This window comes from Ursus arctos, unplaced genomic scaffold, assembly GCF_023065955.2.
Source record: "Ursus arctos isolate Adak ecotype North America unplaced genomic scaffold, UrsArc2.0 scaffold_15, whole genome shotgun sequence".
NCBI lineage: Eukaryota > Metazoa > Chordata > Mammalia > Carnivora > Ursidae > Ursus > Ursus arctos.
The window spans coordinates 45,909,061-45,936,294 of record NW_026622819.1 but is presented as its reverse complement, the minus strand read 5'-3'; the positions used below and the strand labels follow the sequence as shown (position 1 = coordinate 45,936,294).

Genomic DNA, 27,234 nt, shown 5'->3' with positions numbered 1-27,234 from the left:
TGAAATGTAGTGCATAGTGTGAAAACTGCAGCCCCCTAGCTATGGGATTTGATAAGAAAATGTTCTCTCTCTCCACCAATTATCCTCTTCCTCTGCCCAATTTCTTTCCCTATATTTACAAAGCCTTACAGGCTTTGCGAGAATGCCAGGGGCTTCGTCCTGAGGTGATATAGCCCCCACTTACTGAGAAGGTGCTTCTGTTCAGGGAAACACAAGCTCTAAAGTGGCTGTTGCTGTTCGAGCAAGACCCAGCTCTTGGGGCTGCATCGTGGAAGAGTCGATGCGGCTCGTGCAAATGCGAACACATTTGCTAATGTTTGATGTCTACTATTAAATACGCAATGTTATTTATGATGATTTATGGTGGGTTTTAGTTAAAGGCACTACAAGAAATGAAGAAAGCCAGGGTTCGCTGAATTCTTCATGGCTACAAGTGAGGTAGGGAAGCTGAAGGGACTCCATTTTAGAATAGCTCCTTCTCTGCTGTTTTTCTGCCAGGCCCCATTTCTGACGAAGCCAAAGAAGCTATGTTCCCACTTCAAGGGAGAAGCTAGAAAGTTCATCATTCTCTGAGTTTGTCCTAGGTCCCTAACACCGGATAACATCTAAGGAGAGCCTGGGACATCTAAACATGTCCCAGGACATTAGCTTCCAACAAACCTTGGCCGACGATGGCATCAACATTCCCTACCTCCAGTGATTTGTGGAATGACACCTGTTGTTCACCTGACACATCGTCTGGATTCCTGGAGGCACGCATACCCTAGGGCCCTTTCCAATATAAGCCCCTAACCCCAAGTGACATTGAAACTCCTTCTCCTTTCCTTCCTGAGCCTCCCAGACACTCCATTCCATCTGCTATTTTCTGTCTGTCACTCACGCTACTCAATAAATTCTGCTTTCACTCTCCCGGCTTGCATTTGATTTCTCTCCTGCATGAAGCCAAGGACCCTCTTAGCTGGTCTTGCGAGAGCCCCCTCTGGCTCCCAGCCTGCCTGCATCATAAGTATATAACAAAAAATATGGCTATATTTGTGTCAACATACCATTTTTTATGTGTTTCCTTTTTGGAGTCAGGGATGGTTCTTTGGTGGCTGGAACGGTTATTAGGTCATATCTTTACCTCTGTTTGTCTGTATGTATCTATTGTTCTTTTTTGTTTTCCTTAGTTGTTGGTGCTAAGTACACAGCATCTCAGAGCCTTTTTCTGCTAAAGGCAGCACAATTAAGGATATTTGAAGATTAACACCACTACATAGATTAGCCACAGAAAGCAGTTCTAGTACCGTCACGGTCCACGTGATGGAGAGCTTGTGACACACAAAAATCTGTATAGTGTTTAGAGTTCAGTTTCTTTTAGGTACCATTTTTCTTTGTGCTGATCACCAATTACTGACTAGTTGTGTAACTGGTTAGGTTTTAGGTACCACAAAACACAGTAGGAAACAAACACCGCGAATGAATGAATCCCGAATCTCCTAATTGCAAGGCTGGCAACCTTCTCCTCCAAACCCTCAATCTTCTTAAGTTCTCAGAGAGAATTTTCTCTTGGATATAGCATATCTTCACATCCTTTCTAATCTCTCCCAGTTTGTATATTCACGTTGTGATGCTGTTACATTTCATACACTCAAAATGGATCATCAGCCAGTTGCCCAGACCCAGGAAATAGCCCCTAAGCAAAGCAAACCATAGTCGGAAGTTTACCTTAGTTCCTTGAAGGGGTCTGCCCTGACATTAGGTGTCTCTATAGATTTAGGGAACACTGTGCCCTCCGCTCCTGTAAACAAAAGACAAAAGCAAACAGAGGTTGGAGACTTTGGACATGTCACCTGGGGGCACAATCAGCACAGCGAGTAGAGCTAAGTGTAGGGTGAATCCTTCACACAACCCAAAGAGCATATTTTGCCCTTGGCTTTCGCTCCTTGATAGGGGAGCACTGAATCAACTCATGCAAACGGCCTTTGAAAAAACAAGGAACTTCTTTTGAAAGTGTTCTTGCTGAGATCAGAGTGAGGCCACGAGGCAAATACCATGTTGATTTAAAAAAGAAGAAGAAGAAGAAGAAGAAGAAGAAGAAGAAGAAGAAGAAGAAGAAGCCGCCGCCGCCGCCTAAGAAATGGCACCATCTAACTCTTGTCTCTCATCAACTATTAATAATCACCCAGCTGGAAATGTTTTGGAAAGCAGCAGCTGAAGCCCTCTGATTAAGCGCAGGGCCCAAATCACAGAACACATCCAGCACCTAGGCTGGGGGTGGACGGCGTAGGACACCCTAACACTGTAAGGTATCCGCCTAATGACATTAAGGAAACAAGTTTTCCGTAAATAAAGTTCTACACTATTATCTTGAGGAGTTAAACAAACAGAACACGAGGAGAGATCGTTCGACGTTCACTGCTTTTACACTTCGAGTATCATTTAACATCGATCCCCAACCCAATCTAGACATTTAGCTCTTGACTTTGCAATAAGCTTTTATCTTTACAACTCGTCATCACCAGCTGAACCTTCCCAGCCATAAAGATGGTGATTATCTGATTTGTCTGCTCCCAGAGTGTTTTCAAATCATTTCAGCCTCAGTTTATCACAGACAATTGCACTGGATATTAGTTTTTCAATTAAACTTAGCCAGGCAGTATCCTGCACTTGGAAGGAAAGGTGTTTATTTTTATACCTTTTTTGGTGTTGTTCTTTGATGCCACAAAAAGGGGCAGAATAACATCTTGCATTCATGGGCGAATTTCTAGAATCGTCTTGCATTGTCATGTCTAGAAATCCTCCATTAACCACTGTTATTCCAAGTCCAGATTTATCCTAGCACACTGATGAGTCTGGTTAAATGAACTTGTGCAGCAACCATAAAAGTATCTCATTCTTTTTTTTAGGGGGGGAGGTATTTAATCTCTTTGATACGAGTAACAGACTATTGCAAATAAAATCAGAAAATAAATGCCACGACTTAACATTATGTATGGTCATTTAAAAGAAGGTCCTGGTGAATGACAACTATGAATCCAAGCTAATGTTTTGAGTGACACCACCACGTGTACCTCAGGCGTACTGGCTCCATTATCCCCTGCGACAACCCACAGCACGAGGCCAAGAGACATTTTGTGCGGGAACACTGAAGATCTTTTTCTGCCCATAGTCACTTTTACTTTTTAAGACCCCAAACCACATCATGGCAAATAGATCAAAATGTATCCATAGTCTCCATTAAATACAACTTTTTTGATGTGAATTTCATAAGAATGTTCTTTTGTTATGCATATATTTGCCCTTGTGATTTAGGCTTTATTGTGTTCTTTATAAATGTGGTGGTTAATTTTATGTGTCTGCTTGACCTGGATCATGAGGTACCCAGACACTGGGCTAAACGTGATTGCTGGGTGTGTCTGTGAGAGTGTTTCCAGATGAGAGTGGCATGTGATTCAGGGGATGCAGCAGGGCCGTTAGCGCTCCCCAGGGCGGGTGGGCATCAGCTAGCCCCGTTGAGGGCCTGAATAGAACAAAGAGGCAGAGGAAGGAAGAATTGGGCCCTTCCTGCCTAATTGCTTGAGTTGGGAGATCAATCTTCTCCTGCCCTCAGCACCCCTTGTTCTCAAGCCTGTAGACCCAGACTGGAATCCATACCCGACTCCACTCGTTCCTAGTTAGCCTTGGGACTCACTCTGAATTATGCCACCAGCCTTCCTGGGTCTCCATCTTACACACAGCAGGTCGTGGGACTTCTTAGCTTCTATAATGACATGAGCCAAGTTCTTATAATGAATCTCTTCCTACACGCAGACGCCTATTGGTTCTGTTTTTCTGAAGAACCCTACCTAATACAATCACTGAGTAAGATTGGGTTGGATTATAGACTGTAATGAGGCTTTTGTTACCCATACATCAACTCCGGTTTTGCAGAGCATGCATTCCACATCTCCGACATTTGTGTGATCCTTTGAGGAGCCAAGGTACCGTGGAAGATGCCTAGTGGGTAAAACAGGCCAGCAGAAGTCACAGGACAATGAGTAACACATTGGGATGTGGCTCTCAAGTGTCCATGACCCAAGAGCACGGCCTCAGCCTCCACCTCTCAGTACCCTCTCAAACCTGTTACTAAACAGCTCCCATCTGTCGCCACTGCTTCCTTTGAGATCCCTTCCCTTTCTATTTCTTAGGAATGCTTATTCTTAGCCTTTGGTACCTGTTTTTTTTTTTTTTTTTAATGATTAAAAGGAATACTTGTACACCTGATTAAGGCCGGGGCAGTTATTTCTGTTTATATACTGTTGTATATACTCTTTAGTCCCAGCTCATGTCTCCCCTTCCTCTACTAAGAATTGTATGAGAACTGCAGGAGAAAGAGCATTACCTCTTTTGAAATCAGCCTTAATTGTGTGACTTACCCATATGGCAAGTAGTCCTGCTCATAGACAACCTCCATTATTTGAACTGGTATTAAAATGTTGTGAAGCTCTATGTTTCACTGATATCTCATGCACCCTCCTATCATTTCATAAGGCCCCTGAAGCCAAAGGATACCAATTTCACAACTTTCGACTATGCGAAGTATGTACACACGTAACGATATATATTGCATCGATTCAGTCCAATTATCCAAGAATGAGGAATGACATTTTCTTATGTAAAAGGAGCCTTAGAAACCTGTACCATTTTCTTTCTTCCATCCACAGTTTGTGCTGAGCCTATTTCTCCATTTCTCAGATACACTGACAAAACCTCACTTACTACTTAACATCTGGCCGTGCTAAGCTCAAAAAGGAACTACTCTATTGCAGCTCCTGGCCCCTAGCTTGGCCACGCTTTTAAAGCAATTCCAAGGGGGATAAAAAGGGTTACATAAAGTCATGCAATACACTACAGGCACTCGCTCTACATTTGTGGAAGGACCATGGTCTCTTTTGAACACCTGAACTTGGGGCCTCAGCTTTCTCATATGGACAATCCTATTTGCCCAGTGTCTTGGAGGAGTGTGTCCTGTTCTCTGTCCTATCTCCATTGCTTAGCACGTTCTCAATAAATATCCGTAACACAGCTATAACACTTACGTGGCACTGAGCACACACTACAGACATTCATCCCATCTCTTCAATAAGATCCTAGGCTCTACGTGAACAGGGGCAAGGTCATATACAGAATACAGACAGATTCAATTTTAGGTTCTGAAGACTTCTACTATACTTATTTCTAGTTGATCCTACCACTTCTATGGGAGTACTAATTTACTGTTATAAAACGCCTCATGTATTACATGACCTGTTTAATGACTGTCCAAAATCCAACCTACTTTAATCTCTTAAAATAAAAGAGTTACGTTAATAAAAGAATATCATTTGGGCTAAATACAAATATTTCTTTAAAGTAAAATAAGATTAAGGCTTGTAGCTTCTTTCCCAGACTAAGAAAGCTACTTATCCTACAAGACAAGTGGTGCTGAAACACACGGGGCTCACGGTCACACGGCTAGTGAGGGCTTGAGCTGAGATTCACATGCAGGCGTCTGACTCCAGGACGCGCTGGTAGCCATCATGCCCTAGTCCCTTCTTCTCTGAATGCCAGGCAGTGTGGCACCCGCAAAATGGCAAGCCAGCAAAACCCAGGGGGCTGGGCTCTCACAGTTAGAGGACGTAGGTGATGGACAGGCTCTGGCCAGGTGATGAAAGAGAAGGGCAAGGAACTCAGGCTCCCTTAGCTCCCACCATCCACCTGATGCCCTCTGACCTTGTTTTTGATGGACTTTTGCGATGGGGCCCCATATGTGCCATCCATACTGGAAAAACAGGCTCATAGATATGACTTCTCAGCGGAATGGACAACAATTTCTCATTATCTGCATGTCCTTGGGCATGAAACCCAATCGCTAAGATGCTCAGATTCCTTCTCTGAAAAGAAGGCATATGAACAGTAACTTTATCTCCTAGGGGTCTTGGGAGACTGAGTGAGATCTCTGGCACATAGTAATCAGCAGACGATAGTCAATAAAATACTTCTAGTAGTACTAAAATATTTATGAATCCTGTTCTTTCCTCCTCTTATACAAGTCCTTTATGATTCTTAATAACATATTTAAGGCACTTACTATGAACTAGAAACTATCGCAACTGTTTTAATTTGACCATCAGAATAACCCCATGGGGTAGGGACTATGTGTATCTGTTGTTATAGATGTGGAATCTGAGACTCAGGGAAGTCAGGAAATCTTCCTATGGTTGAGCAACAAAGAGGGAAGGCCAGAATTTGAACAGTCTTGGTTCTGGAACCAATGCCTGTGACCACTATTCTAGACCATCCTTTTCGGCAGATCATATCACTCCCTACTTGCTCATCTTTTTATGAGATACGAACAAATATCAATGTTTATACCCTCAAGTAACACTTGCCAAATCTCCCATCCCCTCTCTTCTAAAAACAATTCACATGCACAATGAAAGAAGATATTAATACTTTCAAAAATACCATTTCTTTCTAAGTCCTATCAGGCTTCTGATTTTCACACAATTTTTCACTTTCCCAAAAGCTGCAGAGTGGACAAACATTCATCAGGATGAATTCTCCCATCCTATCCCCTATCCATTCTAAGTCAATAAATTATTCTCAATTTTATTATTTCAAAAACGTTTCTATTACAGCCATACCTACTGACTCCTTCTTTTGACACGATATAATTTGCTGGCAATAAATGTTCATAAACAGTTTGAGTGAAAAATCCATAAAGCCATTTCAGTTTTATTTTAAGTTCCATTAATGTCCCTCAAAAATGATTTCGTCAATGTGTTTCCATTAGCTGGTTCTCTGCCCAATAACTTAATTCCACACAATCAATTAGGAACTTATAAAGCATGTGACAGGATCTATCTAAAGTGTTTTGAATCACCATAAAGATTAGCTCCACTGCTCTTTTTTTTTTCCTTGTGGTACAGGCAGGGGGTAAACTTGTCAAAAAATCTCAAATGCACTCCATTGCCATAGTAACAAAATGCCAGCTTGTCTCTGGAAAGTATATTCAACTTTGGTGACTTTTCCCTCAAAGTGTCCTGGAGGTTAAGAGACCTGAGATCCAGTCCTATCTCTGTGATCTCATGCAAATCAGAATTCTTCTCTAACCCTTAACTTCCTTAACTGTAAAGTAAGAGATAGGATGAGAAGTATCAGAGCTAAACTGTTTTCCCCTCAATCAAAAATTTCATCAGGTAACAATCTGAACAGATGACTGTTTGAGCCCCCCTCCACTTCTTACCAGGAAAGAAGAGCAACCCTGAAATAAAAAAAAAAAAAAAAAAATCCTAAAAATTCTCTCAGTGTTTAAGGAGGAAACAAATAAAAGCAAACCGACTTTTGTCCAATTCAAGCTGCATTTAATTGGAAGAACTACTCACCAGAAAATAAACCTCACAGATAAAACGGCCAACAGCAAAATTTATTATAGATGAAACTAACTGAAAAAACAAAAACCTGGTTCATAACTCTTTAAAACTTATGAACCAGGTTTTTGTTTTTATATAAAAATATAAAATTCCATTTTATAAAAAATAAACGCTAAAGTGACTAAACCTGTATGTGTTAAATACAGCCATGAACCAAATCCTGGAAGGCAGATTCATGTCTGCAAAATGTGTTACGAGAAAATTGGATTTGAGAGAAGCATTAGACACAAAGGAAGAAATACTGTGCTAGAAGTTATGAATAGGAACTTGGAGCCAGAAAAACTGATGATGAATCAAATCTTTGGTGTGCATGGAGAAGAACTGATCTTTCAGACACTAATTTCAAGAAAAACTTTCCAAAAGGTCAGAAATGGCTTAAGTGTGCTGTTTAGAACATTGATTAAGGAATTAAGCTAGCTTAATGGAGTTTGCTCTGGTAAGTTCCTTCTTGATGTACATTCGTTGAGATTGGCATAATTATGATTAATGTTTTGTATTAATGAACATAGACTAAAACTCATCTTTGGGCTTCAATCATGGGACCAAAATATTCAACAGGTTCAAAATGCAGAGTTAAAATATCTAATCACCACTAACTGAAGTCAAAACATTTTAAGTGTTCTAATTCATGTTGCTTGGGTAGATATAACCTGCATGACAACCACAACCCTTAACAACAACCGTGTTTTACTTGATAAGGATATATTTTTATACCAATATTAGATTAAAAAATAGAGCAAGGATTTCAATCTAAAAAACAGTGATCAGAAACATAGGAGAAGGAATGATTTGATTTCTTGAAATACCAGAGAACTAAAAAACCAAAGACCTGATTTTGAGTGCTGATTTTCTGGGAGTTTATTATATGACTTTTGGCAATTGGCCCTCTGGTCTTACTTCCCCGTTTGTTATACAAAATGGGGGTGGGGATGATCTACAAGGCTGCTTCCAGTGCTGCTGTTTTACAATCCTCCAGATAACCTGGTTGGATAAACCCAATGGACCAGGAGAGAAACATGATAGGATGTCGGACCCAACATCCAATGTATTTAATAAATATGTTTTGAGCAGGAGGCTCTAGAAGTGAGCCAGAGAGACATGGAGTCCGTAGTCTAGAAGAGGGTAGTGTACTCTAGTAGTGTATGATATCAGCTTAAATAATTAGTTATTAAATAATCTCGCAAATAAAAATATATAATAGTTACAAATAGTGATAAAGACTTAAAAGGAAATAGGAAATGTCTTAGCAATACAACTTAGGGTCATATCCTGGTCTGGCACATGAGTTTCCCGGAGAAAGTGAGGTTTTGTTGACACTCGTTAAGTGATTAGGAATGAACTAGTTAAGAGGGGGAAGTAGCAGTAGAAAAGATAATATGAAGACGTCAGGGTTGGAAGTTGAAGTTAATAAAGATCAGTGTGGCTAGACCATATTTTGCAAATGGTGAGCAGCATGGGATGAGACTGGAGAGGTGGGTTGACCTGGGTAATTCAGAACCTTGTAGGTTATGTTGAAGGTTTTAAGCAGGGATCTGGCATGATCCAATTGGCATTTTTCTTTTCTTTTTAAAGATTTTATTATTTATTTATTTATTTATTTATTTATTTGAGAGAGAGACAGTGAGAGAGAGAGAGAGAGACAGCATGAGCAGAGGGCAGGGGCAGAAGGAGAGGGAGAAGCAGGCTCCCCACTGAGCAGGGAGCCTGATGCAGAGCCAGATCCCAGGACCCCAAGATCATGACCTGAGCTGAAGTCAGATGCTTAACCGACTGAGACACCCAGGTGCCCCCAAACTGGCATTTTTCAACTATCACTGCGCCAGCGTGTTATGGTCTGCGTGTTTGTATCCTCCTAAATTTGAATGTTGAAGCTCTAATCATCATTGGAACCCCACCACGCTGGTACCCTGATCTCAGGCTCCCAGCCTCCAGAAGAGTGAGAAATTCCTACTGGTCAAGCCATCCAGTCTATGGTGGCCTGTTACAGCAGCAGCAGCTGACTGAGACACTGTGTCATGGAAAAGGCATGTGAGGAGGGCAAGGATAGATGAGGTGGGGCAGGAAGAGGGATGGAGGTAAGCTGGACTAGAGAACTGGCAGTGCAGATGCAGAAACATGGATGGGTTTAGGAGATATTTAAGTGGAAAGCCAATGGGATGTGGGGATGCTGGACAAGAAAGAACAATGGGTACCAGAGGGCCCTGGGGAAGAGCTGAAATGGATGGTCAAAGCCCAATGATTAATACTAAGTCAGTGGTGCCCATGGCAACCTTATACATCTCCAATGAAAACCAGCTTTTTTCACATTTGATATTTTAATTGCAACTAAAATTGCCTTTACTTAGTGAAAGAAACTGCTCTGAATCCGACTACATTTTTCTTATGAGGGTGTAGGAAACGTGACAAAGAAACTTTAAGTTTCCCAAAGTATTTATAAGCAAGCAGTATTTAAAAAATTTATGAATGATGTAGTAATTTCTTGAATAATGAACATTGTCTTCTGTGTAAGATAATTTTCTAATTACTCCGAAGTTTTAGCTAAACACACATTCATATATCTCCTCTTGGTTAAAAGCTTTCTCAACACACGAGATAGGGTTTTTGCCTCTCTACGTCCAGGCTAGAGAACATGGTTACATGTTAATATTTAAATATTCTTTAATGTCTGAGGCCTATTTTCCTGAAAAGTAATCTCTGTAGCATGTTATCCTGATAGGTATAAGAATGTACCGTGAGAGCACTGATCCCGGGAAATTCCTCAGTAACAGTGGTTTTCTATTTGTTTCATAACATGAATTACCGGCTTTCTCCTAATGGTAATGTGCAGTGAAAAATTCTTTTTAAGGAAGTGAGCTGGGTTATGTCTAATCTAGGACTTAAAATGCACTGAGTAATCAGCGAGGTTGCAGAGTTTTCACAAATTTCAAGGTTAAGCACTTTGAAGGTGGCTGTCAGCTTCTGAAAACCTCTCCGACACGAGCAACAGACAGATGCGAGACAGAAATTTGGAGCGGGGAAAGTCACTTGAAGTAACTTAATCCCATTGTGTCTCCCTGGTTGCCGGTGGCATTTAACACATCGCTAACGCAAAACATTTGTAGTCATTACAAGTCGTTTCCAGGATACATAGCAAATATTTTCTTTTTAGGAATTAGGGTAGATTCTCCTCACCAGAAAGTACAGATAATTAATTCATTTAACAAATATTTATGGAGGGCCTACTCCATAAATGGTTTTGTGGGAAAAACAGATTCAGACTTTCTATGGGCTAACAAATAAAAATTTCAAGAAATCTATAAAATCTCTAGCGACTCTAAGTGTGTAACATTCACTGCCTATAAACATTTAACAATCACCTACTATGTCCCCGGCACGGCACTAAGGCAATACTGAGTGTGAGGATCTGATCTCTGCCCTTACGGACCTTTAGAGTGGCTAGACAGATGCTAGAGAACATATTTAAACTGACTTTTGTAGTGACAAATATCGTAAATCATGTATTCTCAATGGGGGCGATGTAGCTCCCAAGGGTACAAAAATTGGTTCTTAAAGGCACAAGAAATCTTCCTCTAAGTACCAAGCACAGATATACATACAATGTATACGGTGACACACGGTGCATCCGTGATTCTTAAGTTGCATGGCAGGGAAGTGATTAGGAAAAAAAAAAAAAGTCAGAAATGACTCCTTAAAAGGGTGATATTGAGGGGCGCCTGGGTGGCTCAGTCTTAAGCATCTGCCTTCTGCCCAGGGTATGATCCCAGGGTCCTGGGATCGAGCCCCGCATCAGGTTCCCTGCTCCGCTGGGAAGCCTGCTTCTTCCTCTCCCACTTCCCTGCTTGTGTTCCCTCTCTTGTTGGCAGACTCTCTCTGTCAAATAAATAAATAAAAAATCTTAAAAAAAAAAAAAAGGGTGATATTGAAAAAAAGCTTGAGAAATGCTGTTGTAAATGCTCTGACTAGGACAGGGAGCTGCCGGAGCTCTGAGCAGGCATCTTGCTCAAGCGTGGGGGATCCTGCAAGCTTTTCTGGGGAAATGATAGGCACTTGAGATCTCAGGATGGAGCAGGAGCTAGTCCGACACAGATGGTTTGGACAGAGGCAGGTGGAGAGAGGGCATCAGGAAGGAGGACACAAGAGCTGGCTTGCTGCTTTTAAGGAGCTGTGTGTAGCTAGAGTGGAAAGAATGATACTGGCATAAGATAAAAGTTGGCGAGGTAGTCAGGGGCAAAGTCATGTAGGAACATTCAGGCCATGGCAAAGTTTGAGATTTTTATCCTAAGAGGAAAAAGAAGCCATTGGGAGGATATAGACAGGAGAATGATTATGCTCAGATATGTGTTTTTTTTAAATACTATGGTGGCTGATACTATGAACTAGCTGCCCCTATTTTAAGCACAGTGCATCCTCCCTCACATTCGTCTACATGGAGGCTGGAAACCCAAACAGCTGAACTTCTCAGACTCCCTTTGCAGCATCAAGTGGCTCTGTGAGATAGCCTGGGCCAGCGAAATGTTGGTACAAGTGTCTGGAGAGATATTTTCTTCCCAAATAAAAAAGCAAAGCCTAACAAAGAAGGCTTTTTGTTCTTGAGTCTTCCTTCTCGGAAATACAGAAGTGATGCTTTGAGGCACAGCAGCCCTGTGTGGCCACGAGAGTATGAGCTACGGTGCTGAAGGTGTGCAAAGGAAGAAGGTTGAAGGATTTTGATCCTTTTATGACACTGTTCTGCTGCAAACCCTACAGAGCATCCCTCCGGAGTTATTATTACATAACAAAAATAAACCCCTGTCTTGTTTAAGCCACTGTTTGTTGGGTTGTCTGTTATTTCCAACCAAATCTAATCCCCATAGTTACAGGATCTGACTACACTCTGTCAAATGCAGTATAGGGGATGGAGAGCAAATGCATGCAAATCAGGGGACTATTTCAGCAGCCAGGTAAGAAATGATGGTGGCCTAAACTAAGTAACTCATAATGTGAAAAATGGCAAGGGTAACATGAGAACTGCTGAGGAGGTAGTGGTAAGGATGACATGGGGGTGAAGGGGGTAAGGCATGCTCAGGTTTGGGGGCAGAGCACAAGTTCAATATTAGTTACATGAAGTTGAAGGTACCGATGGAGTTTCCAGATTCAGATGTTCATGTAGGCAATGGGATACAGAAGTATATTACTCAAGGCAGAGGTCTAAACCACCGGTAAAGAGATTTTTTGGAATACAGGTGATTATGGAAACCAAGAAAATGGGTGATATGATCCAAGAAATGGTGAGAATGACATAAAAAGAGAGCCACAGTCAGAATCTTAAAGGATTCCAACATTTCCAGTTGGGTACGGGAAGGTGAACTATCAAAGAACACTGAAGAAATGGCTAGAGAGGGAGGAAGAGGACCCGGAATGGGGTAACACAGGAAGCCACGAGAAAAAAGTCCTTCAAGAAAGCAGAAGGAGTTACCTATGTTAATTAGTGCTTAGGGGTAGGAGATGAATTAAATGTCCATGAAATTTAGCAACATGGAGGTCATTCATATCATAGAAGCCATTCTATGAAGAACTGGAGGTAGATTCTTGTGGGCAGGGATAGGTGGGAAGGGAAAAAAATGGTTATAAGCAAGAGTTACTATTATTAAAAAAATTAAATTAAATTAGCCAACATATAGTACATCATTAGTTTTAGATGTAGTGTTCAATGATTCATCAGTTGTGTATAACACACGGTGCTCATCACTACGTGATGACAGAAGAACTACATAGGAAACAGCTGAATGTTAGTGGATATTAGGTATCAGAGTTGAAAGATCCAGCTCTGGTTAGTAACCAAACTTTATAGGAACACCAGTCGCTCTACGGCACAGGCTGGGTAGAGGGGCATGTGCTCAGGTGCCTGGGCACAGGTATGCATAACGTGGATATTTGGGTTCATCTAGAGTGGGGACTTTAGTAGACATGTATACTGAATAAAATGTAATATGTTCAGGGTTTTACAGGAAGACTGTGTAGAGGAATACGACATTGGACAGATTATTTAGCTTCTAGCCTCAGTTTCCAGCTCTGTGAAATGGGGATAATAACAGTAAATTATTATGTATATGTGTATGTAGCATGGAATGGGGATGATAACAGTACTACATACATATTACATATGCATGCTTAGTACATCGAAGTGCTCAGTGAATAATACTACTATTTATTATAATAGATGATGCTGATGACAGGGATAAAAGATAAGGCCAGAAAGACAGAAGAATATCATTCAATAATTTGAATGGTAACCATGGAGAAGAACATAATAAGATGTGTCCCCTTTCAGATACTCTAACAATTTAACTGAACTGGCCATACCATCAAGGTGCACGTTTTATCAATTTTTGTGGAATGTGAAACCACAGAGCAATTTAAAGATTCACGTAGAAAAAATATTCTGGCATGATATGAAGAGACAAATAGTTTAATTAAACAAACTCTACTTTAGAAACCAATAGACCAGAACTCATGCTCGGTGTATCATTAAGCCCAAACTGGAAAATATAAAAGGAATCATCCAAGCAGCAAGCAACCGCATTTCAGTGTCTTATGACTACACTATTTTTGATTGTAAATAAAACCACACAGTAAAACAAATAACTTCAACGCATTGGGTTTGTGTCACAGAGATGGGACGCCGGAACGGGCAGCCTCTGAGTTCGGACGGTGTACGAACACTGGAGCACAAGCGGCACACTGGGGGAGGCCGCCCAGCAACAACAGCGGAGCTGGGCACGACGGAGACCCCGGGTTCTCAAAGACGACCCACTGTGTGTCCCAGGAATGGATGAATGTGGCACTCTACCCATATTCCCCTCCAGGACCCCTCCAGGGACAGGTGGCCAGAATCAGGCCAACAGGGCAGGGAGATGCAGGACAGCACAGACAGAAACTGTGCACGGTCAAGGTCAGGACAGCACTGGTTCCACCTGCCCTTCCACCTGGGAGTGAGTGTCAAATGGGAGCCCTGAATACACTGCTGCCTTAGGCAAGATCTCAGTTTCCAAGTGTCTCTCCCACTGTGAGAGCAATCAGGACTCTGAGACTTCATGGATGCTGGTGAGACCTAAGAAAACAACACACACATGATTTTAGGGGCTTCCTGGTCATTGAAAAACCCATGGAACACTCTGTCCCTGTAGCCAAGCAGGTGGGGGGTGATGCTTTCCGACGGAAAAGGAAATTGAAACATTAATTGAAGACCATGGAGAAACACAGTCTGAAAAATAATAGGACGAACTTATGAAGCCATTTACGAGGGATGAAGAGGATGAGGACTTGAAAAGTGGGGCCCAGCAAGTTGAAATCTTAATGAAAGTACTGCATGTCTTGACACTTTAAAACACTTGAATGCTTTAATTTCAGAATACAGTCTTATTATGAAAGCAAGCCTCAAAATAGGCATCCTTCACAGGTGACTTAAAGGGTAATTTTGATGGTAGGATTTTTACCTTATTCCTTGTATGGATAGCATATTACTTATCAACATCCATTTCCCCTGCCAACAAAATGTTGGTACTATTGATGCAAGCAAAGTACCCAGCTAAATAATTGCTTTCCCGGACTCCCTTGAAGCTAGGTGGCCCTTATGCCACGGTTTTGTCTAATGACATGTAGGGAGAAGCCTCCTGGGGAGGGGCATCGGGTGAGCTACCACTGTTTTAATAGGAAGGTACAGATATGGTTGGTTCTACTCTTCTTTCTGATTATCAACATAATCTCCAGCTGTGACAGCCATCTTGCAACTATGAGACAAAGGCCAAGAGGATTTCAGATATGCTGACCCAGACACCACTAAGCCACTAGCAATTATCCATCATTGGACTTCTTCTTTTTATTTTTTAAAAATATTTTATTTATTTATTTATTTGAGAGAGAGAGAACACAAGCAGTGGGGAGGGGCAGAGGGAGAGGGAGAAGAAGGCTCCCCATATCAGGGAGCCCCACGTGGGGCTTGATCCCGGGACTCCAGGATCATGACCTGAGCTGAAGGCAGATGCTTAATCGACTGAGCCACCCGGGCACCCCTCACTGGACTTCTTCTGAGAGGAAACCAAGTCCCTAGTTATTCATTTGAGCCACTTTATGAGAATTCTGTTACTCAGCCCTGCCTAAGGTTCAATACCATTCCACCCAAGACAGGGAGAGAGAAGCAAACGGACCTCTGAGATGGTCATACTCTTCACTTAGAACTCTTCTGCCATACGCCAAATGATCGGAAGTTGGAAACCACTCTTACTGTACCTTCCTATGAAGTATCTTTTCATTGATTGCTGAGTGGGGTTGGGTTTTCTTATTCCATCTTCTCAGCCAGAGAGTACTTTTGTTTGCTTTTTAGTGTATCGAATTCTTTAAGGCCTAGCTCAAATGTCTCCTCCATAACAAAACTTTCCCTGGTCCCCTCTCAGTTATTACTAATTGCTCCTCCTTTTGTGCTTCCATGATGCATAACTGGTATGCTGGATGAGCACGCATTCTATCTCGTGAGATGGTTCATAGAGTGCGTGTTGCCTTCACCATAACGTAAGGACCATGTCATGGGAATCTTTGTTCTTTTCTAGACAAGGAGCATGAACTTTGATGTTTTGAATTCAATTCCACTTAGGCAGGAAAAGCTGTGGAATGAAGCAGAAGCTTCCAGAGGGCCGAGGTCTGAGCTGATCAGTAGCAGCTACACCACTGTGATAGCCTGATACATCTCTGTCCAGGCAAGTAGATGGTTAAGACTGTCACTACGTGGTCCCTGTGGTAGAGTCTCCCTTCTTTCTAGCCGTTCTCTTGTAACCTCTCCAATTTATTTCAGTCGGTGCAACTTCCCAGAACCCAAGTGTCCCAGGTCTCCTGTCTGGTTTACAAGCTTTGTGAAGTTCCTGTTTCCTACAGCAAAAAGCCCAACATTTCATCGTGACATGGTCAGGCGTAGTTCACCTCTTTATCTTTGCCTGTGGCTTCATAATTTTTTTTTTAAGATTTTATTTATTTATTCAACAGAGAGACAGCCAGCCAGCGAGAGAGGGAACACAAGCAGGGGGAATGGGAGAGGAAGAAGCAGGCTCCCAGCAAAGGAGCCTGATGTGGGGCTCGATCCCAGAATTCCAGGCTCATGCCCTGAGCCGAAGGCAGACGCTTAACCACGGTGCCACCCAGGCGCCCCTGTGGCTTCATAATTTTTAAAGACATTGATTTGTGTCTGTTCTCCCCATTTTATTTATTTCATTATTTCTTTATTTGACAGAGAAAGCACGTGCACAAGCAGGCGGAGAGGCAGGCCGAGGGAGAGGGAGGAGCTCAGAAGCTCAGAAAGCCCAGTGCAGGACTCAATCCCAGGACCCTGAGATCATGACCTGAGCCAAAGTCAGATGCTTAACCAACTGAGCAGCCAGGTACCCCTGTTCTCTCCATATTTTTCTCTCTCCTCAACTTCAAGCAGAGAGCCAGACCCTCTGCATATCTTTGATGCTTGTTTGTTTCCATAAAGTAAAAAGTACTATTTATGGTACGTAGTTCTGTTAAGTTTTGACAAATACACACAGTCACGTATCTACTGCCATGAGCAAACACAGCACAATTTTAGCACTTTGAAAACTCACTTCACTTGCACTGACCTTCTGTAGTCAATCTCTCCCTCATGCCCTTACTCTTGGCTCCTACTGTTCTCAGGTCCCACAGTAATGCCTTTTCCAGAATATCATTATAAATGGAATCATTCTGTAGAGAATTTTGGGTTTGGCTTCTTTCACTTAGCAAGATGCATATAAGTTACATGATGGAAGGTTTTCAGCAGATCAAAAGCAGAGTTGCCTAAATCAACAGCTATTCCTGCCCTTGGTGAAGGCCTAATCCTAGTGGAGAGTGTGCTGGCTACTCTCCCAGGAAGGGGAAAGAGAAGAGTGCCTTGGAGGGATGCCAAGAGAAGAGGCAGATTTTGCCCCTGATTTAGAATAATTGTGAGATGTAAGGTCCTTAGGTCCTTTGAGGACCAGAGTCATCCCTAGGGAGGTGGCAAACTCTCAGAGGCCACAGCTGTGTCATGCCCCTGGAAGGCAGGACCTCTGGCACAGGAGTCCACAGCCTCAGCAAAGATTCCTGGGCCCTTTCCATGGCATGCAAGTTGAGAGTTGACATCCTTTCAATAGATCACACAAGCTGGAAAAATGAGGATAGCAGAGGGGATCTTAATGGACCAAGTTTGAAGAGTCTTGCCCATATTTTCTTTCTTCTCTCTTCTTTCTTTCTTTCTTTCTTTCTTTCTTTCTTTCTTTCTTTCTTTCTTTCTTTCTTTCTTTCTTTCTTTCTTTCTCTTTCTTTCTTTCTTTCTTTCTTTCTTTCTTTCTTTCTTTCTTTCTTTCTTTCTTTCTAGATTTTATTTATTTGACAGAGAGAGAGTGCATAAGCAGAGGGAGTAGGAGAGGGAGAGGCCTCCCACTGAGCAGGGAGCCCAATATGGGGCTTGATACCAGGACCCTGAGATCATGACCTGAGCTGAAGGTAGATGCTTAACTGACTGAGCCACCCAGGTGCTCCCTCCCCCCCCTTTTAAAAAAGATTTTATTTATTTATTTGAAAGAGAGAGACAGACAGACATATTTTCTTGACACAATATGTGTTTTCTTGATTCTTAAGCAACCCACTCTGATGGAGATAGAATTTCCTACCAGACTCTTGTGGGAGTTCGGAGTCACATTGAGGGAATTAAAGTCATTTCATTGGCTGATATCTATTAAGTGCTTACTATTTGCCAGGCATTTTCCTAAGCCCTTCACATGGATTAACTCATTTAATTCTCAGTGAGCCCATGTGAGGCACATGCTATTATTATCCCCCCGTTTTCAGAGGACAGAGAGTGACTATGGGAACCCGGATGGGAATTTCGGCAAATCCGGCTGCAGAGCACATCCTCAACTTCTTGCTGAACATGTTATTTCTTCCATCGTGAGCTTGGGAACTAAGTCATTCTAAAAATCTCCTCCCCCAGGAAAAGACCACCAAGGAGTAGTGATGGTTGGTTACAGCCAATTCTCTGCTGAGGGGTTGTCTAGGAGCTTCTGTTTGAACTGCCACCTGTCCACACCTGACCAATCAGATTCTAGCTTGAAAACTGAAACCAAGCAATTCAGAGGACAGTCTCAGTGAATGACAGGTACTAGCCAGTAACAACTCACACTTAACGGACCATCATGACAACCTATGGTTGAGAAATAGGAGGCATAGGAGGCCAAGTAATGACTTACCTGCTGTTACAAAGCGAATTACTAATCGACCTGTGATAAGAAACTAGACGAACCACTCCCCTGGCTTACATTTTTAACCTTCAAATAGAAATGTAGGGCTGGCAGCCATGTTGAAAGGTATGCAAGAAAGAGCATCTCCATGAGAAAATGTGAGTGAGCGGAGCAGAGAAAAAAGAGGTCACAGGGCCTGTGAGGTACAGGGGTAACACCTGCGTTCTGGGAGCTTCCCTCACACAGATCTCAGAACACTTGACAGCCTGAAGTGAGCCTGGCCTCTTTGAAGAGGGGAGGTGGTTCTTCATTCGCGAATGGTGGGGAATGGTGGTGAATGGTGGTGGAGACATTCTAGTTCACTTACTTTACTACATTAAATCCAAGCCATGGCAACTATAACAATCTTACTGCCCTTTGGCTTCAGTGTTTTATAACAGGCACCAAACCCTGACTTGGTACTCAACCAGCGTTAGGCAATAGAGGCTATGGAGAAAAGACAAGGGCAATTAAAAAAGAAAAATGGAAGTTTCATTTTCACCCGTGTTCTTTGTCACTGCAAATCATTGAGACTTAAGCACGAAACAAAGTCTGAAGAAAGAATTTCAAGAGAAGATATTCCACCTGTGTGTGAGGCAACGGAAAAAAGTTGAATGGTGACAATGTCTTTGCCTCTTTAACATCCCCTCACTCTTGTTTTGATACTAGAACAATTATTTGCTTTGGGTCAATCTACCAGGACTGAGAATCATGTTTCTCCCCCCACACCCCACAGTCATACGGAAGGGAATGGACCCAGGGTGGCCAATGAGAATATCTGATTCCCCAGAAAGAGTGTTTGCTCCGACAGCATGTTACCCAGGCAGGGCCCATCACCTCTCTCCCCCCAGTGACGGCTATGTATGTCTGGACAAGGGTGTTATGTCTCTCCCTTGAGATACTGTCTCCTAAGGAGCTGCCCGAGAAGAAACCCTGTGACCAGCCTGAGAGGTCAAAAGCATCAGAGTTGGCCCTATCTGGAATTTTTAATGATATGAGTGAGCAAGTACCCTTTTTTCTTCTTTTTTAAAAAAAAAAAATACTTTCCTTAACCCTGATTCATTTTGCTTTCTGTCACTTATAATTGGAAGCACCCTGAATAATGCATGCTTTTCCTCTGGGGTGGAGAAGTCTGTGTCATGACTGTCCCTACCACTCCACATCATGAAAGCAAGGAGAAGCACTCTCTGGAGCCCACAAACAAGGCTGTCTTTTGCAAGAGATCATTATTCCTATATGACTCCACTTCAAACGCCTGCTCAATATGAAATGGAAATCCACAGGGCAAGAGAAGCCAGTCGATTTTCAGTATCAGACAAGAGTTGTGAAGGCAAATGCGCTCAAGTGGCCTTCCGGGCTGAATTGGTCTAAGACAGCTTGGAGGGCATTTAGCATCTCTCTCTCTCTGTTTAACAGTCCAGGGGCAAGCACATTGTGCGAGCCTTTTATAGCTTTTCCCTCTATTCCCATAAACAGTGCCGATGTCACACGGGGAAAAACAACAACAACAAAAAAACGGTGACCATGAGGTCTGAATTATTCAGTGCCAAAGAGTATGTTCTTAAATGTCGAACTGATTATCTTTTAGAGGTGGGGGAAAAAAGCAAGTGTCAAAACCCAAATCTGCAGAGCTTTATAGCTTGGTCTGGGCACTTGCTAAGCGTATCTTGTGCGGCTTCGTCAATCCAAGTGACAGTTCATCAATACTAATCTGATGCCAGTTGATTCTTCCCTTTCCAGAGACAAGATTAAGGTATACTACCTATGAATACATTTTATCCCAGGCTGTAAATCCATACGCTTTAGCGTAAATGCATTAGCATCTCTTTTTAAACGGAAGGCACTGTGTATACAAGAAAATAAAGATGAATTACCAAGTTGCCCAGAAAAATGCCTTTCTGGTCCATTATGAAAATGTTTCAGCTTTCAAGGCAGGAGTAAGTAGATCAGGCATTTCCCATTATTTTATATTGTGATCTATATCCCCGTCTCTGGGGCTACCTAGTAAGTTAACACTGAGAATATTTTATAGACATATTGTCCTTCCCGGCCTGGGCAGGTGGATTTTTTTACTTATTTTTTCCTCTGTTTGTTTGTTTACGCCTTCTTTCCTCCCTTAAGTCAATATTTATTTAGTGTGTACTGGGGACCAGGCGTTGCCCTAGGGACCAGAGAGAAGATGCTCAACAATCACCTAGTCCTCCACCACCCATCTGCCCTAACATTGGCTAGCTTCTCCAAGGCCAGCAGGCACCGCACACCTAGGGGCCGATGCTCCTATGCTGGACCACTTCAGTCTGTGCCTGGGCACGAGAGCTTGGTCAAAGCAACAATGACTTCCTCTTCGAATGTCACTTTACAGTTGATGGAGATTTTCATACGTACTTTACAATTCTAACATACACCTATGTGAAGGGAGCGGAGATGAGTCTAAGCGACTCATCTAAGGCTGAGCATCCCCGAGTGCAGGGCTACACCACGTACTAGTACCGGGTGAGCTGGGTTAGTAGCTACCTCCTAGTTTGTTGTAAGGCCTTGCTGTTCGCGACAGAACACAGGGAAAGCCCTCTGCAAGTGCCCGGGACACAGTAAGAGTGCAGTGAATGTCAACGGTGATGACGATGTTCCTGTTTAGCAACGGACATAAACCGCTGTCTATCAGTCCATCCATTCGTTGCTCTGTCTACCCACCCATCCGCCTACACCTCCTTCCTTTACTGTGTGTCAGGCACTACGAAAAATGCTGAAGATTCAGGGTTGAGTAAGCCCATGCTCTCGAACCTCTCCCTGTCCAGGCAAAGATTCTCAGTCTTTGGAAACCGTATTTGGTATCAGATTTCACAGACCAAGTGATGAGAATGTAACAGAACCATAGCCTAGACCAGAGACTAGTGAACTACAACCCTAGGGCTAAACCCCTGCCACAATCTCATCTTTTTTTTTTTTTTTTTTTAGATAAAGTTTTGTGAGAACACAGTCAAGCAAAATTTCATTACGTGTTGTCTGTGGTTGTTTTCCCACTAGAACGGCAGAGCTGAGGAGTTGGGATAAAGAGCCTGTGGTTCACAAATCTAAAACATTTACCATCCGGCCCTTTAAGAAAAAAGAGCCCTGGCCTGTATCTTTGCATCATTCTCGCAGCCTTTCTACCCTAATATCCCTTGGAAGCTAAGGAATAAAAGGTGACGGCCTGCCTTGTATGGGCCCACCGGCTTGTTTACATCTGATAACGCCCCACATGCAGAGAAGTCCTTTATGATTTTGACACTACTGATTTTCCCAGGGGAATTCTTTCTCTTGCCCTCTATGGACGACTGGATAACCTTGTGAACATATTCTCCCAAAGCATGAACTCACTCTTCTGTGGTCCTACTGCTCTTCTCCTATTTATTATCTCCTTATGATGCCCCGAACGTTTTCAGCAATCCTTGGCTCCCTTATGATCTCATGCATGGCCCAACTTTTTCCCATATGTGATTCACTGGGCAGAGAACACCATTCTTGTGTTTCTTTGCTAGAACTCTTTTTTTCTTTTTTTTTTCTAACAGTATTACTTTGGCTTTTATTGCTCAAATTTGTGCTGGCTGATATATTGAGGAATTAGAATTTTTTTGTAAATATTATTTTGCATGGATATTTTAAAATATTAACTACTGGCTTATAGGAAATGTTCAAGATGCCTTTTTTTTTTTTTAAGATTTATTTTTTGAGAGAGAGAAGGTGAGAGAGAGGACGAGCAGGGGACAGAGAGAGGGAGAAGCAGGTCCCCCGCCCTGAGCAGGGAGCCCTATTGATCTCGGGACCCTGGGATCACAAGCTGAGCTGAAGGCAGATGCCTGACCGACTAATCCACCCGGGCGCCCTGGAGATGTTCAAGATTCTAAGAAGAGCAATGATTGGTTACATTACTTCAGGCGCTTTCACTACATTACAGCTGTTTAATCACCGCAACAATAACACAAGTTAGAGACTATTATCTTCGTTTGCAGATGCGGAAACTGAGGTTTTGACAGAGATGATTAATTTTCTAAACGATAAAAAATAGTTAATTAATTGAGAATTTAGTATATCTCAGGAACTGCGGTAAGCTGTACATGGATTATATTACCTAATTCCTACAGCGACTATCTGGAAAATCAGGACTGCATTCCCACTCCCATTGTGTACCAAAGGCTCAATGGGGCTGCTGACTTGCTTATGACCCTGCCTCAAGTGAGCAGGGCACCAGGACTTGATCCTGAGATCTGACTGAGGTCTGGAAGGTACGTTCTGAGAATTCCCATGGAAACCCTATGCTGTGACACATTCAGACACGCTTATCTCCTCCCTCTTCCTCCCCACTGAATCAAATGTGGGGACTGCATGCAGCTCCCTTCTTTGATTAAGCAGACTTGAAAACATTCTGGTTAATTCCTTTCTGTGGTTTGATGACTGGAGTGGTAGAACAGCTGAGAAAATGGCAGAAGGAAAAGACAAAAGCTGTCATGGTCATACCGTCTGCTCAATGGGAATCAGTTTTAAGCTCCCAAGGATGCCTGATCCCAGTTAGTTAGTTAGTTTGTTAGTTAGTTAATTAGTTATTGCTATCTCTTATTTTAAAAATAAACCCTAGTCCAAGTTCTGATCAGCAATGGAAGAATTATATTGAAACTCCTATACATTAAGAAATACATCCTCTACCATCCTCATCTTGGATTTCCCACCAAACATACTGTGTGATTCTAAACCTTTTAACTATTCTGGGCTTAGTTTCTGCACCTATAAAGTGTGCATAACCCACTGCGCAGCCTACGGCTCAAGCTTATCATGAAGACCAGATGAGAGGTGAATGAGCTTTTCAACCTGGATGGCAAAGTGCAAATGCTAGTGACAAATGGCCTCAGGTCAGAGAATCTCCCCGGATCAATAAAGACTGCTTTTTACTCTTTACAAACTGCCCCTTTTGTAGCTATGTCCTCTTAAAGTCAGATTAGTAAACTATATATGATTAATTTAAGATGAAGAGCAAGACTTTCATCTAAGTCATTAAACTCTCTCTATACATATTTCTGAAGCTCCCCAAAGGTCCCACCCCAAGGTCCCATTTAGGGACACTGGACGCTAACAAATCAATAAGCCCAGTGTCATTTTTTCTGAATGTTCCTACTCAGGCAATACAGAAACTCCTTCCAGATTTTCATGACAAATGGAAACAGCTCAAGGAGAAAGCTCACTAAATGGATGAAGCTGACATACCTCTAATCCATTAAGCAAAGGCCTTTCAGAGACCCAGGGACCCCACAGAAATCATCCTCCCACCAGGCAATTGATCAGAACTTGAGGAATCATTTCAGGCTTGGGCCAAAGCATCCTTGAAGGAGGAGAAGGAAATGCCACCAATTTCGACACATCTCAGAATTTTAAAGAAACAGATCCAACTCTGAGATCACACCTGTATTACTAAGGGTAGTTCATAGGGCATGCTTCTGACACATGACACACAACTTAGCATTTGCCGTTCTGAATGCCTCGGAGGACAGATGCAGCCTATTCTTTGTCCCAATAACAGGTTTTTGTAATGGAGGAAACAACCCTGGTTCTCAATGGAAAGGAATGTAGGGGAAGCACCAAAAACAAGCAATGTAATAAATATGAATGGTATAAAGCTAAGTACACATTAGTGCTAAGTACATATTAGTGCTAAGTGCTAAGTACACATTAGTGCTAAGTACATATTAGTGCTAAGTGCTAAGTACATATTAGTGCTAAGTACATATTAGTGCTAAGTACATATTAGTGCTTAGTGCTAAGTACACATTAGTGCTAAGTACATATTAGTGCTAAGTGCTAAGTACATATTAGTGCTAAGTACGTAGGTGTTTAACAATGTCAGTGATTTCATAAATGCCTTTTAAGGTCTACTTTAACTACTACAAGATTAGATAAATAAAGGAATGGATATCCATCCTCTATGACAGGCATAATTTATGCTGTTATCAAGAAGAAACAGAACTTCCTATTAGGGATGTCTTCTCCAGGCTGCTCCGTCCCTGACTTCACAGGTTAAGGCAGGCCATCACACGGCTCTGAATGGGAGGCAGGGATTCAAACTCTACTTGGGTCATTTCTCTTTTCCCCATGCCAAAAAGCCGTCTCCTGCAGAGCTCCCATGTTGAGTTCCTTGTTTCTGCCACTACTTTGGAGCCAAGCCCTACGTCAGAGAGGCAGCAGGGTCACCCCTCACCAGTGGCTAACATAGCGCTTCTGCTGTATGTATGGCCTGATGGCCAGTACTGTAGAGGGGGGAGGAATGCAACCTTCAGCCTGGAGAAGGACATACAACCTTCCATGGGGGGGGGCACAGAGCCAGAGACACACGAATTTATTTATAGTGGGACTTCAGGGTTCTCTATCACCTTCCCTCCCATCCAAGGCTTCTCAAACTCTGTATTTGGGGCCAGGTTAATTCTTTGCTGGGGGGGCTGTCTTGTGCATTGCAGGACATTGAGTAGCATCCCTGCCCTCTACCCAATAGATGCCAGTAGCAACCCCACCCACCCAAGGTTGTGACAATCAAAGATACCTCTAGATACTGTCATTATCTCTGGGTTGGGGGGTGCAAAACTGCCCATGTTGAGAACCACCGTCTGGTCCTTGTGTGTCAGAACACCCTCCTCCTAGGCTAACTCCATCCCCAGAATTTAATGACAGAGCTCCGCATGAGAGAGGCAGTCCATGATACCAAACGTGAAATGAGACAGACAGATCCCAGAGTTTGAAGTCATGTCTGACTCTTGTGATATTCTAGCTAAATCCCCAGTTTAACACAGAGACAGCACATAGTAAGTGCTCCCTAAGCATTAACGTTGAGACAGGGGACCTCGCCTGGAGATGCCGAGGATTCAGAGAGAGAGAATTCGGTAGGTCTGTGAACTTTGAAAAGGCAGATTTTACATCATTATTTTCACTAATCTTTAACTGAAATATAGCATTTCCTTTGATTAGAATGTAGAAAATGATCTGCAGTAGTTATCACGCTGGGGCCCTCTCACCAACGGAAATCCCAGATTATTTCCTATCACAGTGAAGCAGTTGCACACATCTCAAAACACCATTTATACTCATCGCTATTCTGAAATGATGGTAATTATTCTGCCTATAACCAGATCTTCTTAGATGTTTTAACAAATACCTGAATTATTATATCACAAAATTGTATTTTATTTGTTGATAACTGTTGTCATTGGCTTTCTTTGGTCACCTGGCATAATGGGTTAAAAATATAATTCTGAGAAGAGGTCCAGTGTTTTCAAAGGGATCGGTAGGAGAAGGAAGGGAAGAATGAAGGGGGGGGTAAACAGAAGGGGGAATGAACCATGAGAAACTATGGACTCTGGGAAACAAACTGAGGGCTTCAGAGGGGAGGGGGGTGGGGGAATGGGATAGGCTGGTGATGGGTAGTAAGGAGGGCACGTATTGCATGGAGCACTGGGTGTTATACGCAAATAATGACTCATGGAACACTACATCAAAAACTAAGGATGTACTGTATGGTGACTAACATAATAAAAAATTAAAAAATAAGGGGGGGGGTCTATGGCAGAAAAAAGAAAAACTCATGCTTTAGAATGACCACCTCACATAACTATCAGGCAACTATTCAGAGATCATAATCAATCCCTTAGAACTTTCTGTACCATCCCTAGTGGTCCTTGGGGGAGGGCCATACTCACAGCAGAGGCCTAACCACTGCCAATGAGAGGTATGAGATGGGGTGACTCATCTCATTGACATCAGGGCAGAAATACACTCTCTGTGTAACCTCAGCCGGGTGGTTTTATTTCCACAGGCTTCCATCTCCTAATTTCTATGATGGCAATTTCTTTTCTTTCTCCTCCCCCTCCCCACCATCCTAAGTACCTTTAAGGGTGGTTTTGAAAATCAAATAAGATGGCAAAACAAAAGCAAAAACAAAACCCCAAACCAAAAACAACCCTGTGCAAGTATTCCGATCTAACTCAATGCTACTATGCAGAAGGGGATTATACACTCAGTTCTCGAGGACTGTATTAGCTCTCGGGTGTCAGCTCACTTGTGATTTGTGGTAGCAAAGACATTCCCCCACACTGGCTTCTCACACTTGTAACTGGTCTGAGAATCACAGAAGGAAAGAGGGAGGAAGAAGATGGAGAGAGAAAAAAGACAAGGCTCATTTTAACAACGAGTCAATTCAACTCCCATCCTATAATTCATTTTTTATCCCCCCAACTGTTCAAGTGACAGGACTAAGTTTTTCAACTGAAGGTCAGTTGCCAGGCTCTACTGCGAGAGTACGAATGACCCTGGACATGGTCTCCTCGCCACAAGAATGGCTTCCCCTGCTTCCCCTCACGTCACCCGCTGAAATCCTTCAAGGGCTAAGTCACGTCTCTGCTTTTCAGGGAAGGCCTCTCCTTGGAACGTGTGTGGCCCCGATGTCCTGGGCCATGTTGAGGGTGTATGGCCTTGCACGTGAGTGCGTCTGGTACATTTCT

At 42.6% G+C, this 27,234-nt stretch overlaps 1 protein-coding gene across 2 annotated transcripts in view; it reads right to left on the bottom strand.

Moving 5' to 3' along the window:
* Positions 1 to 27,234, bottom strand: part of SGCD (sarcoglycan delta) — a 910,180-nt gene that overhangs the window by 96,009 nt on the left and 786,937 nt on the right. For both annotated transcript variants that reach the window (XM_057312282.1, XM_026510846.4), the window contains one exon: positions 1,708 to 1,780. In XM_057312282.1, coding sequence (XP_057168265.1) covers positions 1,708 to 1,780 — 73 coding nt within the window. The remainder of the gene's footprint in view (positions 1 to 1,707; positions 1,781 to 27,234) is intronic.